Raw genomic sequence first — 17,663 nt, forward strand, 5'->3', positions numbered from 1 at the left:
AAGTCAGTTAGGACATCTACTTTGTGCATGACACAAGTCATTCATTCACCAATTGTTTATAGACAGATTATTTCACTTTTAACTGACTGTATCACAATTCCAGTGGGTCAAAAGCTTACATATACTAAGTTGACTGTGCCTTCAAACAGCTTGGAAAATTCCAGAAAAGTATGTCATGGCTTTAGAAGCTTCTTATAGGCTAATTGACATACTTTGAGTCAATTGGAGGTGTACCTATGGATGTATTTGAAGGCCTACCTTCAAACTCTGTGCCTCTTTGCTTGACATTATGGGAAAATCAAATGAAATCAGCCAAAACCTCAGAAAACAAATTGTAGACCTCCACAAGTCTGATTCCTCCTTGGGAGCCATTTCCAAACACCTGACGGTACCACATTTATCTGTACAAACAATATGGGACCACGCAGCCATTATACCACTCAGGAAGGAAACACATTCTGTCTCCTAGAAATACTTTGGTACGAAAAGTGCAAATCAATCCCAGAAAACCTTGTACCTGTTTCCTCCAGCATCTTCACAACAGTATCTATATCCACAGTAAAATGAGTCGTATATCGACATGACCTGAAAGGCTGCTCAGCAAGGAAGAAGCCACTGCTCCAAAAACGCCAGACTACGGTTTGCAACTGCACATGGGGACAAATACTGTACCTTTTGGAGAAATGTCCTCAGGTCTGATGAAAGAACAATAGAACTGTTTTGCCATAATGACCACCGCTATGTTTGGAGGAAAAAGGGGAGTATTACAAGCCAAAGAACACCATCCCAACCGTGAACCACAGGGGTGGCAGCATCATGTTGTGGGGGTGCTTTGCTGCAGGAGGGACTGGTGCACTTCACAAAATAGATGCCATCATGAGGGTGAAAATTATGTGGATATAGTGAAGCAACATCTCAAGACATCAGTCAGGAAGTTAAAGCTTTGTTGCAAATGGGTCTTCCAAATGGACAATGACCCCAAGCATACTTCCAAAGTTGTGGCTAAATGGCTTAAGGACAACAAAGTCAAGGTATTGGAGTGGCAATCACAATTCCCTGATCTCAATCCTATAGAAAATGCGTGGGCAGAACTGAAAAAGCATGTGCGAGCAAGGATGCAGACAAACCTGACTAAGTTACACCAGCTCTGTCAGGAGTAATGGGCCAAAATTCACCCAACCTATTGTGGGAAGCTTGTGGACGGCTACCCGAAACGTTTGACCCAAGATAAACAATTCAAAGGCAATGCTACCAAATACTAAATGAGTGTATATAAACTTCTGACTCACTGGGAATGTGATGAAATAAATAAAGCTGAAATAAATAATAATCTCAACTATTATTCTGACATTTTCACATTCTTAAAATAAAGTGCTGATCCTAACTGACCTAAAACATGGGAATTCTTACTAGGATTAAATATCAGAAATTGTGAAAACACTGAGATTAAATGTATTTGGCTAAGGTTCATGTAAACTTCCGACTTCAACTGTATGTTTAAACGCAATCGATGTGGCGGCGCCGCCACACCAGATTGAAAACTACTTGGGCATGCTGTCTCACCACACATTTTCCTGCAGCTCTGGTTTATAATCTACCTGACAGAGGACACAGTGTTGTCTGATATTGTTAAATCATGTTTCCTTGATATTACAAAAGGTGTCCCACAGGGGTTGATTTTAGATTCTGTCATTTTTACTGGTTATGTAAATAATATTTGTCTATCTGCAAAAAATTAACATACGCCTGTATGCAGATGACAATTTTGTGCATGCTATTGCCCCCACTGTTAACCAGACTTTTTCAGAGCTGCGATCTGCCTTTGTTGAACTGAAATGAACACTTTTTGAATTTAAAACCAAGTTCGTGATGTTTTCCAATTCACCTAAAAATGTATCTTATGATATATGCGTATGTACATTGGATAGTGCCCGTGTTGATGGTGTCTCGCTTATAAATATCTGGGCATCTGTATTGCCAAAACGTTATATTTTAAAAAGAATATGGTTGAGTTAGTTAATGGGCTTTTTTTTTGTAATCGATCATGCCTCTCCTTGAACAGCAGAAAGCAGATAATTCAGTCAACTTTCCTGCAATTACTAGACTACGGTGACACCGTTTATATGAATGCAACTACCACTACACTGAAACCATTAGATGCAGTTTAGAATAGCGCACATCGCTGTATTACGGGTGACGGGTTCATTACAAATCATTACATTCCATATCAGAAAGTAGGCTGGCCCTCACCTAAGTCTTGTAGATCAATACACTGCTCTCTTTGTTTATAAAGCCCTCTTGTGCAAACTTCTGTCATACCTTACCTCATTGTTCAATTACAGACCTACGAGCTACCGGACCTCAATGCTATTTTTATTTGACCTTTATTTAACTAGGCAAGTCAGTTAAGAAGAAATTCTTATTTACAATAACGGCCTACAGTACTAGAAGGCAAAAGGCATCTTGCCGGGACTGTGGCTGAGATAAATAAATACATTAAAATTAAAACATACAAATATAGGACAAAACACACATGACAAGAGATATCACAACACTAAATAAAGAGAGATGTTAGACAACCACATAGCATAGTAGCAACACAAAATGTCAACTACATGGTAGCAACACAACATGTTAGCAGCACAAAAAATGGCACAAACATTATTGGGCACAGACAACAGCACAAAGGGCAAGAAGGTAGAGACAACAATACATCACAAGAAGCAGAAGAAAATCTAGCCGCTCGAGAGCACCCTTTCCTGCCCTTATCTATAAGTTACGTATCCTAATGTCCTATAGATGTCCCATTGATCACTAAAGAATTAGGTAAATCTGCATGAAATAAATTTGCGCCCCATGTATGGAATGATCTGCAGAGCTCTCTGCACCATGATGCTCTGGTGCCTTTGTATACCTTTAATTCAAATCAAATTGTGTTGGTCACATACACATGGTTAGCAGATGTTATTGCGAGTGTAGCAAAATGCTTAAGCTTCTAGATTCGACAGTGCAGCAGTATCTAACAGGTAATATCTAAAGTAATTAAACTAGTGTTCCATTCATTAAAGTGGCAATACAGTGCCCCTGACACGGCACACTACCAAAACCTGCAGACTCTCCTTCACTGCAGCCGACGTGAGTAAAACATTTGAACGTGTTAACCCTCGCAAGGCTGCAGGCGCAGACGGCATCCCCAGCTGCGTCCTCAGAGCATGCGCAGACCAGCTGGCTGGTGTGTTTATGGACATATTCAATCAATCCTTATCCCAGTCTGCTTTCCCCTCATGCTTCAAGAGGGCCACCATTGTTCCTGTTCCCAAGAAAGCTAAGGTAACTGAGCTAAATGACTACTGCCCCGTAGCACTCACTTCCGTCATCATGAAGTGCTTTGAGAGACTAGTCAAGGCCCATTTCACCTCCACCCTACCTGAAACCCTAGACCCACTCCAATTTGCTTACCGCCCCAATAGGTCCACAGTCGACGCAATCGCAACAACACTGCACACTGCCCAACCCATCTGGACAAGAGGAATACCTACGTGAGAATGCTGTTCATCGACTACAGCTCAGCATTTAACACCATAGTACCCTCCAAACTCGTCATCAAGCTCAAGACCCTGGGTCTCGACCCCGCCCTGCGCAACTGAGTACTGGAGTTCCTGACGGGCCGCCCCCAGGTGGTGAGAGTAGGTGACAACATCTCCACCCCGCTGATCCTCAACACTGGGGCTCCACAAGGGTGCATTCTGAGCCCTCTCCTGTACTCCCTGTTCACCCACGACTGCGTGGCCATGCACACCTCCAACTAAATCATCAAGTTTGTCTGTCCCAGCTTTGATGCACCTGTACTGACCTCACCTTATGGATGGAAGCAGGGTGAACAGGCAGTGGCTTGGTTGGTTATTGTCCTTGATGATCTTTTTTGCCTCCCTGTGACATCAGGTGTCCTGGAGGGCAGGTCGTTTGCCCCCCGGTGATGCGTTGTGCAGACCGCACCACTCTCTGGAGAGCCCTGCAGTTGTGGGCGGTGCAATTGCCGTACCAGGCGGTGATACAGCCCAACAGGATGCTCTCAATTGTGAACCTGTAAAAGTTAGTGAGGGTTTTCGGTGACAAGCCAAATTATTTCAGCCTCCTGAGGTTGAAAAAGCACTTTTGTGCCTTCAGGTTGTACATTTTGTATAATTTGTGTACATGCAGGACTCTCTTGCAAAATAGGTTTTTGGATAGGTTTTGATTTCAATGTGATTTCCCATGAAGATACAAAAAAATAAAGTAATAAAGGATTGTGATTTTTTTTTTTACAATGATGGCATTTCTCAGACTATCTCAGCAGATTCTTCTTCTGCTGTTAATGGCACATTAACAGCAGAAGAAGAATCTGCTGAGAGTCTTTATTTCCATGTGAACTTAATTTCAGTGTGTACACTTAAAAAAAAAGGTGCTGTCTAGAAGAACCGTTTTCGGTTTCAGGTAACCCTTTTGGGTTCCAAGTGGAACCCTTACCCCAGGAGGCTCTACATTAGAACCCAAAATGGTTCTCCTATGAGTGTGCGCAAACATATTAATAGAACTACCAGTCCTGCCATTTCTTTCCTATCCGTCAATATCACATCAGGCCTTTACAGTTTCTCGATTGCTAAGACACTTTTAATGACAATTATCTACATCATAACCTAATGAGCAAAACGGTATTATTCCTTGCAAAAGTGTAAAGGCTTTCTCACCAAATAATAAGCACTTTTTTGCAAAACAGTAAACACAAATCAACAACAGGCAAGATTCAGTTGAGTAAATCAGGTCAAACAAAATTAAAACATTTGGTCACTGCTCATACAAATGACTCCAATTAATGTGAACCTCGTCTACACGCGTGCAAATCTGTTTTGCACAATTGTTCAATCAGCAATCCGTCCTTATTCATGCGTTAAAGAGGTCACTCACCTCTGAATTGCTGTTTGCAAAAATTGACCGAGGAAGAGGAGAGGTATAAGGATATTTCTTTCTTCTCTGCATTGTAAGGGAAAACAGTGTGATGTTGATGAAAACGTGGCCTGATCGACAAGAACGAATGGAGATGAATGTGGTATATACTGTATTGATGTTGTTGAATTTATTTGTTTTTGCAGTGATTTGTTAGCTTGGTGTATTTGATTTTGATTATCTGTATATACTGTACAGCATCATTGAATTTGAAGGACAACATGGAAAAAGGTCATAAAATATTCGAGTCTGGATATTCATGTTCTTGAGTGACATTCTTTCTGCATTGGTCATTTTTGGTCAAATTATTTGAGGAAAAAAGAATACAGCCCATGCTGTTGTATGTTTAGCTGTATTTTATGGTTTATAGTATAATTCTAGTATCAACAAATGTCACCGAAATATAAAAGAGGGTTAACCATGTAAGGGTATGTTGATAGTTAGCATTTATTGCGCCATTGTGTGACGAGTGAGTGAACTTTTCATTAGATAAGTAATACGTTTTGAGGTTGAGGTTGTTGATTTTATTTCAAATAGTTCATGTTTTGAGTCTTAATCAGTAGCGACCCGTCATTCAGGAGCCCGCATATTTGTTGCAAAAAAATAAATCTGTATATATCTATATTTTTCTTTTGGGGGGAATTGCCTTTTTTGCATATTTTTGTATTAATACGTGTCACATCAGTTTGCAAACTGTGTAAAAAATGTATATTTGAGTTAATAAAGTTACGTACAAATAGGAATCTCCAAAATGCATGTGTTTCAGCCTAGCTCAGTGCTTTCTTTGGTGGTGGGGCAGGCCAGCAGAAAATAGGAGCATTTGACCATGATTGGCTCAGAATTGCACCATGATTGGCTCAGTGTTCTGTCACTCATGGGGACACTACATCACCCACCGTTAGTAAGAGTAGACATCAAGAATGTGAGCCATTTGGGTCCTGCCATAGACTTAGATTACAAGTCCCCTTCCAGAAGGCTCAAGGTCATTGGTCACAGATAAAAGGACGTCAAATCAAGTTATATCAACAGTGGCTTGGATTGGACTGATCATGTCAACATCTTACTTTCAAAATCTTAGCTAGCAGTCATCATAAATCAAGTAGACATTGTCAAATCCTATTTAATTCTTGTCATATGAAGAGAAATAATGAAGATAAATTATAGATAAAACATATCGGTGCTCATTGGCTATTGGACAAAGATTACATTTGGAAATCCCAAATTCAACAATGTGTCACGCCCTGATCTGGTTCACCTGTTTTTGTGATTGTCTCCACCCACCTCAAGGTGTCACCCGTTTTCCCCATTAGTCCCTGGGTATTTATTCCGATGTTCCCTGTTTGTCTTGTCAACCAGCGTGGTTTTCTTTGCTCCTGCTTTTTTCCAATCGCTGTAACGGCTGTTGGTGTAAGTGAGGACCAAGGTGCAGTGTGGTAAGAGTTCATCATTTTAATGGTAAGACTGAACACTATCAAACAAGCAACAAACGAACCGAAACAGCTCCGTCAGGTGCAACACACACTAAACAGAAAATAACTACCCACAAACACAGGTGGGAACAGGCTACCTAAGTATGGTTCTCAATCAGAGACAACGATTGACAGCTGCCTCTGATTGGGAACCATACCAGGCCATACACAGAAATACAACACACAGAACAAAACAAGAATGAAAAACATAAAAAACATAAAAAACATAGAATGCCCACCCCAACTCACGCCCTGACCAAACCAAAATAGAGACGTAAAACAGGAACTAAGGTCAGGATGTGACAATCGCTCTTTTGCTAGTCCTCCCGTTTTTGACCGTTGACCCTGCCTGCCACTCTGTACCTCGTTAGGATATTTTGCCTGTCTGTGACCATTCTCTGGCCTGCCCCTTGGATTATAGTAAATATCAGACTCGAACCATCTGCCTCCCGTGTATGCATCGGTTTCACCCTGTGCCCTTATATAATGAGTCGTTTGGAAGGAATCAGTGGTGCAGTGCAAAGCAACCGATAACATTAGCCTGCTATTCAATGGAGTGGCTGATAAAAAAAAAAAATTAAAAATCTTATTGAGTTCCCACCATAAATCCAGAGAATGCCAGATTGATGATGAAACCACCGAGCCACATTCATGTTTCAGTGAGCACATCACAAGCCAAGGAGTCCAAAAATGTCTTGTATGCTGCTGCATAAATTGTAATATGCAAGGGAGATGGCTACAGTATACAAAGTAATATAAGGTGTTCACCCTAATAATTTGGTCTATTTTCACCTCTTCATTTTGCTTAAGGTTACTGTTCTGACCTGATGGTGCTGCACATGTAGCCTGTAACCTGTTTTTGAGATGTCAATCTAATGTTGTAGGATGTTTCATTGTCTTTATGCCCCTTTATTTATCCTACAGTTCTTACTTGGTGTACAGGGTAAATACTGTAAGTGCAGCCCATTGTTAGGAATTGTTGCTGTACATTTCAAAAGTGCTGAACAGTTATATTGACTATGTCCGTCGTCGCTCGCTCTTTGTCTATTGAAATTATGGAATGCCTCTTATCCATTATCGTTCCCTTATGTCGTAGTTTGTGCATCTCAATTGTCAATAGAAACCACATTTGTTTAGGGAAGTTAGCCATACCAGCTATGTTTTTTTTAAAGACAGTAAAGCAGGCTGAATTGTTTCGCTGATAGCCAGGTGTAGCAATGGTAAGGATTCAATCCATGGTGCTGAAAAGAGAGCTCTGCTGATGGGACAGCTTTATGTAGGCCCTAATAGTTTGTGTGCCCCACTTGTTGCCATTTATAGTGCCGTTAATGTATTGTGTCTTTGCTGTCATGCATAAAAATGTATGTTTTGGCCAGCGTTGTCATGTCTACTCCTGCGCTGGCATCACCGGAATACTAACCACCGGTCCTGGCAACTCATTACGCACACCACTTTTTTTAGGAAAAGTGACTTCTGTTCTCAAGCAATCGAGAAACTAAGTTGCGACAGTATGTTAGAGAACTATGATATTTAAGTCAATGCGTTGATATTGAGTCTCTCTCTCTCCACAGTACTCTGCTCAGCCCAGCATTCAGAAAAGCCAGAGACTCGGCAGGTGAAAGGCATCGTGGGAACGTTTTTCTCTTTTCCAGAGAGGGTGTTGACATCTGGCAATTTACTTTATGGAGACCTTGGCAATATTGCACATGTGTACCCTGGTAAACAAAGTAATACCAACCTTGAGAAGAGATATAAAAACCACCTTCACTGGAACAATGTTACTGGAGTCTTCACTTTGTTAGACCTACAAATAGATGATTCTGGGGTTTATACTGTGGAGAATGGAGATGCTGAAGAGAAGATGAGACATACATTTCAGCTGACTGTGTACTGTAAGTGTGTGTGCTGTAAATGACAAAATCATTACAGCTGCAATCAGCAGTAGAAACAGTACTAAAGTGGTCGCTTTATTGGTTTGGTTAAAAAGCAGAGGGCCTGGAGAAATTTAACCACTCCCAAACTCATAGAGCTATGGATGCAAGGCCTGATCAGCCGTTATATTAAAAAGTATAGTTTTAACCATGTTTTGAGACCATAGCTTTTGTTTGCAATTTCTTTGTTTATAAACACTGGTGTAAATCAAGCTCATGTGGCGTTAAGTTGTATTCATCAAGACTCAATGATTCCATATCATTAATTTACATCATTTTTTGGACATATAACTGCTCTTTGCCACTTTAAAGAAATTCCATTTCACTAATTCATATTTCATTTTGCCTTCCAGATGTTCTGTCAAAACCTCAGGTGACTGTTCATGAGAACATCTCCTGTAGTGTTGTGTGTTCTGTGGAGAACGGGAGAGAGGTGACCCTGTCCTGGTACAAAGGAGGGTTGATACTCAACCAGACCAGCAGCCCTGACCACATCACCCTCTCTCTACCTCTCAAGGTGGATGAACAGAACAGAGACTCTTACAGATGTGAGGCTTCCAACCCAGTCAGCAAGGAGACAGCTGTTGTTCCACATTCCTGTATAGAGAGTGATCCCTTCAAGGTGACAGGTAAACACATGTACAGTAGCAATGTTACATTGCAGATATCCAGACAATACCAACTTCTATATGAAACAATAAGTATGGTAGAGCTCATTTTATGAAACGCAATGTTTTAATTAAAATATTGTTTTCTGTCTTTTTACATTTGTCACACCCTGGTCGAAGTATTTTGTGTTTATCTTTATTTATTTGGTCAGGCCAGGGTGTGGCATGGGTTTTTGTAGGTGGTATGTATGGGGATTGTAGCTAGTGGGGTGTTCTAGCTAAGTCTATGGCTGTCTGAAGTGGTTCTCAATCAGAGGCAGGTGTTTATCGTTGTCTCTGATTGGGAACCATATTTAGGCAGCCATATTCTTTGAGTTTGTCGTGGGTTATTGTCCTTAGTGTCATTGTTCTGTGTTAGGATACACAAGTATAGGCTGTTTCGGTTTTCGTTAAGTTTATTGTTTTGGTAGTGTTTGTGTTTAGTGTGTTTCTTCATTAAACATGGATTGCAATAGACACGCCGCATTTTGGTTCGACTCTCCTTCACACCTAGAAAACCGTGACAGAATCACCCACCACAAAAGGACCAAGCAGCGTGTCAACAGGCAGGAGCAGCGCGAGGAGATGCGCAATAAGGATTTCTGGACATGGGAGGAAATCCTCGACGGGAGAGGACCCTGGGCTAAACCAGGGGAGTGTAGCCGCCCAAAGGTGCAGCGGGAGAAGAAACAACAGGAGCAGCCCAAAGAGGAGTATACGACTTGGGAGGAGATCGACAGGTGGGCGGCCGACCCAGGGAGAGTGCCGGAGCCCGCCTGGGATTCGATGGAGCAGTGCGCGGAAGGATATAGGAGAATGGAGTTTGCGAAGCAAGCAAGGCGGCGCGGACGGAGGCCCCATAGTCAGCCCCAAAAATTTCTTGGGGGGGGGCTCAGGGAGAGTGTGGCAGAGTCAGGAGCCAGACCTGAGCCAACTCTCCCTGTTTATCGTGAGGAGCCAAGGAGACCAGAACCAGAGCCGGTGTTGGAGGTGAGTGAAACAGAGACTGTGAAGGAGTTAATGGGGAAATTGGAGGAGAGAGAAATGAGGGAGTTGCTGTGTTGGTGCATTTTGCATAGAATTCGCCTGACGGAACGTGTCAGGGATTTGATGGCACCTGGGTTAGCGCTCCATACTCGTCCTGAGGTCCGTTTTAGTCGGCTGGTGAAGTTAGTTCCAGTCTCACGCATCAGGCCTCCTGTGCCCATCCCTAGCCTTGCACGTCCTGTGCCAGCACTACGCATCAGGCCTACAGTGCGCCTCGCCTGTTCAGCGCAGCCAGAGCCTCTCTCATCTCATGCGCTATCGGAGTCTTCCGCCTGTTCAGCGCAGCTAGAGCCTCTCTTCTCTCCTGCGTTATCGGAGTCTCCTGCCTGTTCAGCGCAGCCAGAGCTTTTCTCCTCTCCTGCGCTGCCGGAGTCTCCCGCCTGTTCAGCGCAGCCAGAGCCTCTCTTCTCTACTGCGCTATCGGAGTCTCCCGACTGTTCAGCGCGGTCAGAGCCTTTCTGCTCTCCTGCGCTGCCGGAATCTCCCGCCTGTTCAGCGCAGCCGGAGCCTCTCTCCTCTCCTGCGCTGTCGGAGTCTCCCGCCTGTTCAGCGCAGCCAGAACTGCCAGTCTGCATGAAGCAGCCCGAGCTGCCAGTCTGCAAGGAGCTGCCAGTCTGCAAGGAGCTGCCAGTCTGCAAGGAGCTGCCAGCCTGCAATGAGCTGTCAGTCTGCATGGAGCAGCCCGAGCTGTCCGTCTGCATGAAGCAGCCCGAGATGTCCGTCTGCATGAAGCAGCCCGAGCTGTCAGTTTGCAAGGAGCAGCCAGAACTGTCAGTCTACATGAAGCAGCCAGAGCTGCCAGTCTGCAAGGAGCTGCCAGTCTGCAAGGAGCTGCCAGTCTGCAAGGAGCTGCCAGTCTGCAAGGAGCTGCCAGTCTGCAAGGAGCTGTCAGCCTGCAAGGAGCTGCCAGTCTGCAAGGAGCTGTCAGTCTGCATGGAGCAGCCTGAGCTGTCAGTCTGCATGGAGCAGCCTGAGCTGTCCGTCTGCATGAAGCAGCCCGAGCTGTCAGTTTGCAAGGAGCAGCCAGAGCTGTCAGTCTACATGAAGCAGCCAGAGCTGCCAGCCTGCAAGGAGCTGCCAGCCTGCAAGGAGCTGTCAGTCTGCATGGAGCTGCCAGTCTGCAAGGAGCCGCCAGAGCTGCCTGTCTGCAGGATGCCGCTAAAGCTGCCAGTCTGCAAGGAGCCGCCAGAGCTGCCAGTCTGCAAGGAGCCGCCAGAGCTGTCAGTTAGCATGGAGCAGCCAGGGCCGCCAGTCAGTATGGAGCAGCCAGAGCCGCCAGTCAGCATGGAGCTGCCAGTCAGCATGGAGCAGCCAGAGCTGCCAGTCAGCATGGAGCAGCCAGAGCTGCCAGTCAGCATGGAGCAGCCAGTCATCATGGAGCAGCCAGTCAGCATGGAGCAGCCAGAGCTGCCAGTCTACCAGACTCTCCCAGATCTGCCAGTCGACCAGACTCTCCCAGATCTGCCAGTCGACCAGACTCTTCCAGATCTGCCAGTCGACCAGACTCTCCCAGATCTGCCAGTCGACCAGACTCTCCCAGATCTGCCAGTCGACCAGACTCTCCCAGATCTGCCAGTCGACCAGACTCTCCCAGATCTGCCAGTCGACCAGACTCTCCCAGATCTGCCAGTCGACCAGACTCTCCCAGATCTGCCAGTCGACCAGACTCTCCCAGATCTGCCAGTCGACCAGACTCTCCCAGATCTGCCAGTCGACCAGACTCTCCCAGATCTGCCAGTCGACCAGACTCTCCCAGATCTGCCAGTCGACCAGACTCTCCCAGATCTGCCAGTCGACCAGACTCTCCCAGATCCGCCAGTCGACCAGACTCTCCCAGATCCGCCAGTCGACCAGACTCTCCCAGATCCGCCAGTCGACCAGACTCTCCCAGATCCGCCAGTCGACCAGACTCTCCCAGATCCGCCAGTCGACCAGACTCTCCCAGATCCGCCAGTCGACCAGACTCTCCCAGATCCGCCAGTCGACCAGACTCTCCCAGATCCGCCAGTCGACCAGACTCTCCAAGATCCGCCAGTCGACCAGACTCTCCCAGATCCGCCAGTCGACCAGACTCTCCCAGATCCGCCAGTCGACCAGACTCTCCCAGATCCGCCAGTCGACCAGACTCTTCCAGATCCGCCAGTCGACCAGACTCTTCCAGATCCGCCAGTCGACCAGACTCTTCCAGATCCGCCAGTCGACCAGACTCTTCCAGATCCGCCAGTCGACCAGACTCTTCCAGATCCGCCAGTCGACCAGACTCTTCCAGATCCGCCAGTCGACCAGACTCTTCCAGATCCGCCAGTCGACCAGACTCTTCCAGATCCGCCAGTCGACCAGACTCTTCCAGATCCGCCAGTCGACCAGACTCTTCCAGATCTGCCAGTCAGCCAGGATCTGCCAGCCAGCCAGGATCTGGTAGATTCATCAACCTGCCTGAGCTTCCCCTCAGTCCCGAGCTGCCTCAGTCCCGAGCTGCCCCTCAGTCCCGAGCTGCTCCTCAGTCCAGTGGGGTTCTGGGTGAGGACTACTAGGCCATGGTCGGCGGCGAGGGTGGACTATCCAGGGACGCGAGGAGAGGGGACTAAGACATTGATTGAGTGGGGTCCACATCCCGCGCCGGAGCCGCCACCATGGACAGACGCCCACCCGGACCCTCCCTATTGTTTTGAGGTGCGTTCGGGAGTCCGCACCTTAGGGGGGGGGTTCTGTCACACCCTGGTCGAAGTATTTTGTGTTTATCTTTATTTATTTGGTCAGGCCAGGGTGTGGCATGGGTTTTTGTAGGTGGTATGTATGGGGATTGTAGCTAGTGGGGTGTTCTAGCTAAGTCTATGGCTGTCTGAAGTGGTTCTCAATCAGAGGCAGGTGTTTATCGTTGTCTCTGATTGGGAACCATATTTAGGCAGCCATATTCTTTGAGTTTGTCGTGGGTTATTGTCCTTAGTGTCATTGTTCTGTGTTAGGATACACAAGTATAGGCTGTTTCGGTTTTCGTTAAGTTTATTGTTTTGGTAGTGTTTGTGTTTAGTGTGTTTCTTCATTAAACATGGATTGCAATAGACACGCCGCATTTTGGTTCGACTCTCCTTCACACCTAGAAAACCGTGACAACATTAGATGGTGATGAGAGGACTCAAGGTCTTATTGCTGTAATCTGCGTTTTGGTGGCTTCAGGATTTGTTGGACTTGCAATATATCTTACATTGAGATGCATACGCTCACGTGCAGGTATTTAGCCTTTAATGGGGTGAGGTCATTCTCCTTGTCAAAGTCAAAACATCTTGTGCACAACCTTTATTAATTACCATTGATAGTGTTTTATAAATGTAGGAAATGTTTGCCTGAACAACGGATGCAGGTCAAATGAAGTGGTGTATTGTTAAGGGAATTCTTACCTATAATGACTAATTATATATATATTTCAATCAGGCCTGACGAGTCAGAATACTATTATGTTACTGTACATGTGTGAATTTTCTTGATCCCAGTACTGAATATAATGTGATCAAGAGTTTAGAACAATGACGGTCTGTTCCTTGGTACAAATGAAGAACTATATCTCCAGACTAGAATGCTTATCTACACTGGCTGACCTTGGCTCTAGGCAAGGAGGGAAGGCTTGAACTATAGAGCCTTTCTACCAGGGTCAAGAAGAGACGGAACATTTAGAAAACGCTGACGTCATTTTCAGTTTACAACCTGTGGTAAAATGTGTAAGTACTCGGTACTCTCGAGAATAAACTCTGCTGTTTGATTTTGAGACTGGGCTCTGTCTATTATTATAGTATAAGGGTCTTACAAGTCCTTATGAATGGACAGTGTTTAATTTTAATTGGATATTAAAACAGAGTAATTTAATTCCTTTAACAATTATCTTCCACACTTCCTCTGCTTGGTCATTATCTCAGACCACTTCTCTAAATGTTGAAAAAAGCAGAAGGCACACACACACCCAAGCACAGTCTGACAATTATTTTATAGGTTCTCTGGTGCCAAAACCACTGCTAGTACAGGCACCCATGGTAACATGAGTTCTTAGTGTTTGTAGAACCTGTCTTGGGGATGAGCATGTGTGCATATCTGTTAGTTACTCCCACCCACACTGTATATTTCATTTACTTTATTTGCCTTTATGGATTCACCTGAAAGAAAGCAAGATGACGTTCAGTATGCAGAGAACTCACATTAAACCAGCAGAAAACCAGGTTAGTAATAATTCTACAGGCTGATAAACATAGATGTAATACAGCTGCTTTATCAGCCCTCTTGTCTACAACTGTTGGCTTTATCTCTGTGTCAGTGGGTAAATGTGGTATTGAGTTGCACAGACCACCTGAGTTTGATACCCAGGCTGACGTCACTGCAACCAGTTTTGCCCATTTGAAATGTTTGGGTTACACAATGAGAAGCCACACTGCATATTGTACATACAGTACCAGTCAAACGTTTGGACACACCTACCCATTCAACCGGCCTCACAACTGCAGACCACATGTAACCATACCAACCAGGACCTCCATATCCGGCTTCTACACCTGTGGGGGGGGGGCTTTTTCTGTCTGTAAAAAAGCCCTTTTGTAGGGAAAAATTAATTCTGATTGTCTGGGCCTGGCTCCCGCTTGGGTGGATCTATGCCCTCCCTGGCCCACCAATTGATGCGCCCTTGCCCAGTCATGTTAAATCCATAGATTAGAGTGTAATTTATTTACTTAGACTGTCCTTTAATGAACTGTAATTCAGTAAAATCTTTGAAGTTGTTGCATTTATATTTTTGTTCAGTATAGCGATGCCTTTGATCTTCCCATGTCTTTTACAGTATTTGCCAAGTCAGTGGACTTAAGCTTGGCTTCATGGTTCCTCCCACTAGATTTAGGAATGGTTCTAGATGTGTTGACTGAGTTACCTACTGCAGAACAATGAGAATAGACAAGAGAGCGTCAGACTTGTATTGTTTCCTTCCTCTGTTGCAAAGTATCTAATAACGTAACATATCAGTTTTACTTTTTTGTCGCTTTCCTACACACCCCCCTCTTTCCTTGTCCCTCTCAATCCTTTCTTCCCTCCCTCTCCCTGTCTAGGAGGAACAAACAGGTATACAAGGACTGGAGTCACTTAGAGACAACCCTAACCTGACAGTTTATGATACACTCCAGTAACATCGCATGGCTACCAGCGAGGATGTTAAAGACTGCATGGAGGAGCAAAACAAGAAGGTTCTGAGAGGGTGACATGGCAAATTCACACATGAGAAGGTGCTACATCTTAAAGTGGATGTTGAGACAGTAATTTTAAATATTAGTTTAGAAAAATTAATGTAGGCACAGTTGTTACTAGAGAAAATTCCCATTTAACCATTGCGCTTTTATCATTTCAGACTTCCTGTGTTGGTCATTCTCACTTGTTTTTGTTGAATTGGGGCCTCGGAACTTCATTGATACAGACAAATTCAATAGCTATGCCTAGGGTCATTAGTAGGGTGATCCCTCTTTTCAAGTGCCCATTGTCCCAATGTATAGGTTAAAACAAATGGAATCTCTTTTTTTTAATACATTTCACTAGTGTGTTTGTTATGCTATTACTGGGCCAAAGCTTCTTTTCAGTTCTGTCTTTTCTGTTTAACATCTAGGTGCCACTAGAGATCCTGGTTCGAGTCCAGTCTCTGTCGACCCAGGCGGAGGTGCACAATTGGCCAAGAGTTAGGGGAGGGTTACAATCGCTCAATCCTGCACACTCCTTCTAGAGCACTTTGTGCTCCACCTACAGTGGGGCAAAAAAGTATTTAGTTAGCCACCAATTGTGCAAGTTCTCCCACTTAAGATGAGAGGCCTGTAATTTTCATCATAGGTACACTTCAACTATGACAGGAAAAAAATAAATCACATTGTAGGATTTTTTATGAATTTATTTGCAAATTATGGTGGAAAATAAGTATTTGGTCACCTACAAGCAAGATTTCTGGCTCTCACAGACCTGTAACTTCTTCTTTAAGAAGCTCCTCTGTCCTCCACTCATTACTTGTATTAATGGCACCTGTTGGACCTTGTTATCAGTATAAAAGACACCTGTCCACAACCTCAAACAGTCACACTCCAAACTCCACTATGGCCAAGACCAAAGAGCTGTCAAAGGACACCAGAAACAAAATTGTAGACATGCACCAGGCTGGGAAGACTGAATCTGCAACAGGTAAGCAGCTTGGTTTGAAGAAATCAACTGTGGGAGCAATTATTAGGAAATGGAAGACATACAAGACTACTGATAATCTCCCTCGATCTGGGGCTCCACGCAAGATCTCACCCGGTGGGATCAAAATGATCACAAGAACGGTGAGCAAAAATCCCAGAACCACACGGGGGGGACCTAGTGAATGACCTGCAGAGAGCTGGGACCAAAGTAACAAAGCCTACCATCAGTAACACACTACGCCGCCAGGGACTCAAATCCTGCAGTGCCAGACGTGTCCCCCTGCTTAAGCCAGTACATGTCCAGGCCCATCTGAAGTGTGCTAGAGAGCATTTGGATGATCCAGAGAATGTCACATAGTCAGATGAAACCAAAATATAACTTTTTGGTAAAAACTCAACTCGTGTTTGGAGGACAAAGAATGCTGAGTTGCATCCAAAGAACACCATACCTACTGTGAAGCATGGAGGTGGAAACATCATGCTTTGGGGCTGTTTTTCTGCAAAGGGACCAGGAGGACTGATCCGTGTAAAGGAAAGAATGAATGGGGCCATGTATCGTGAGATTTTGAGTGAAAACCTCCTTCCATCAGCAAGGGCATTGAAGATGTAACGTGGCTGGGTCTTTCAGCATGACAATGATCCCAAACACACCGCCCGGGCAACGAAGGAGTGGCTTCGTAAGAAGCATTTCAAGGTCCTGGAGTGGTCTAGCCAGTCTCCAGATCTCAACCCCATAGAAAATCTTTGGAGGGAGTTGAAAGTCCGTGTTGCCCAGCAACAGCCCCAAAACATCACTGCTCTAGAGGAGATCTGCATGGAGGAATGGGCCAAAATACCAGCAACAGTGTGTGAAAACCTTGTGAAGACTTACAGAAAACGTTTGACCTCTGTCATTGCCAACAAAGGGGAAATAACAAAGTATTGAGATAAACTGTTGTTATTGACCAAATACTTATTTTCCACCATAATTTGCAAATAAATTCATAAAAAATCCTAAAATGTGATTTTCTGGAGAAAAAAAATCTCATTTTGTCTGTCATAGTTGAAGTGTACCTATGATGCAAATTACAGGCCTCATCTTTTTAAGTGGGAGAACTTGCACAATTGGTGGTTGACTAAATACTTTTTTGCCCCACTGTATGTTAGCCAACATACAGTATATAACTGAAAAAAAAACAAATCTAGTTAATCTAGTCAGTTAAAAAAAACTTTTGTTTAAAGCTATACAATCTTTTATATTTCCTAATGTTAAATGGTCGTCAATCCCCCCCCCCATATATACAGTTGAAGTTGTAAGTTTACATACACCGTAGCCTAATACATTAACTCAGTTTATCACATTTCCTGACATTTAAGGCTAGTAAAAATGTATTGTCTTTGGTCAGTTAGGATCACCAC

The 17,663-nt window shown here is 44.4% G+C and overlaps 1 protein-coding gene across 1 annotated transcript in view; it reads left to right on the plus strand.

Annotated features, from left to right (window-relative positions):
* Positions 1–13,840, plus strand: part of LOC149980092 (signaling lymphocytic activation molecule-like) — a 54,750-nt gene extending 40,910 nt beyond the window's left edge. The window contains exons 2-4 of the mRNA XM_090187216.1: positions 8,024–8,344; positions 8,737–9,012; positions 13,198–13,840. Of these exons, the coding sequence (XP_090043342.1) occupies positions 8,024–8,344; positions 8,737–9,012; positions 13,198–13,316 (716 nt within the window). The 3' untranslated portion in view covers positions 13,317–13,840. The remainder of the gene's footprint in view (positions 1–8,023; positions 8,345–8,736; positions 9,013–13,197) is intronic.
* Positions 13,841–17,663: the final 3,823 nt, after the last annotated feature.

Source organism: Oncorhynchus mykiss, chromosome 10, assembly GCF_057628025.1.
Source record: "Oncorhynchus mykiss isolate SJ-2025 chromosome 10, ASM5762802v1, whole genome shotgun sequence".
NCBI lineage: Eukaryota > Metazoa > Chordata > Actinopteri > Salmoniformes > Salmonidae > Oncorhynchus > Oncorhynchus mykiss.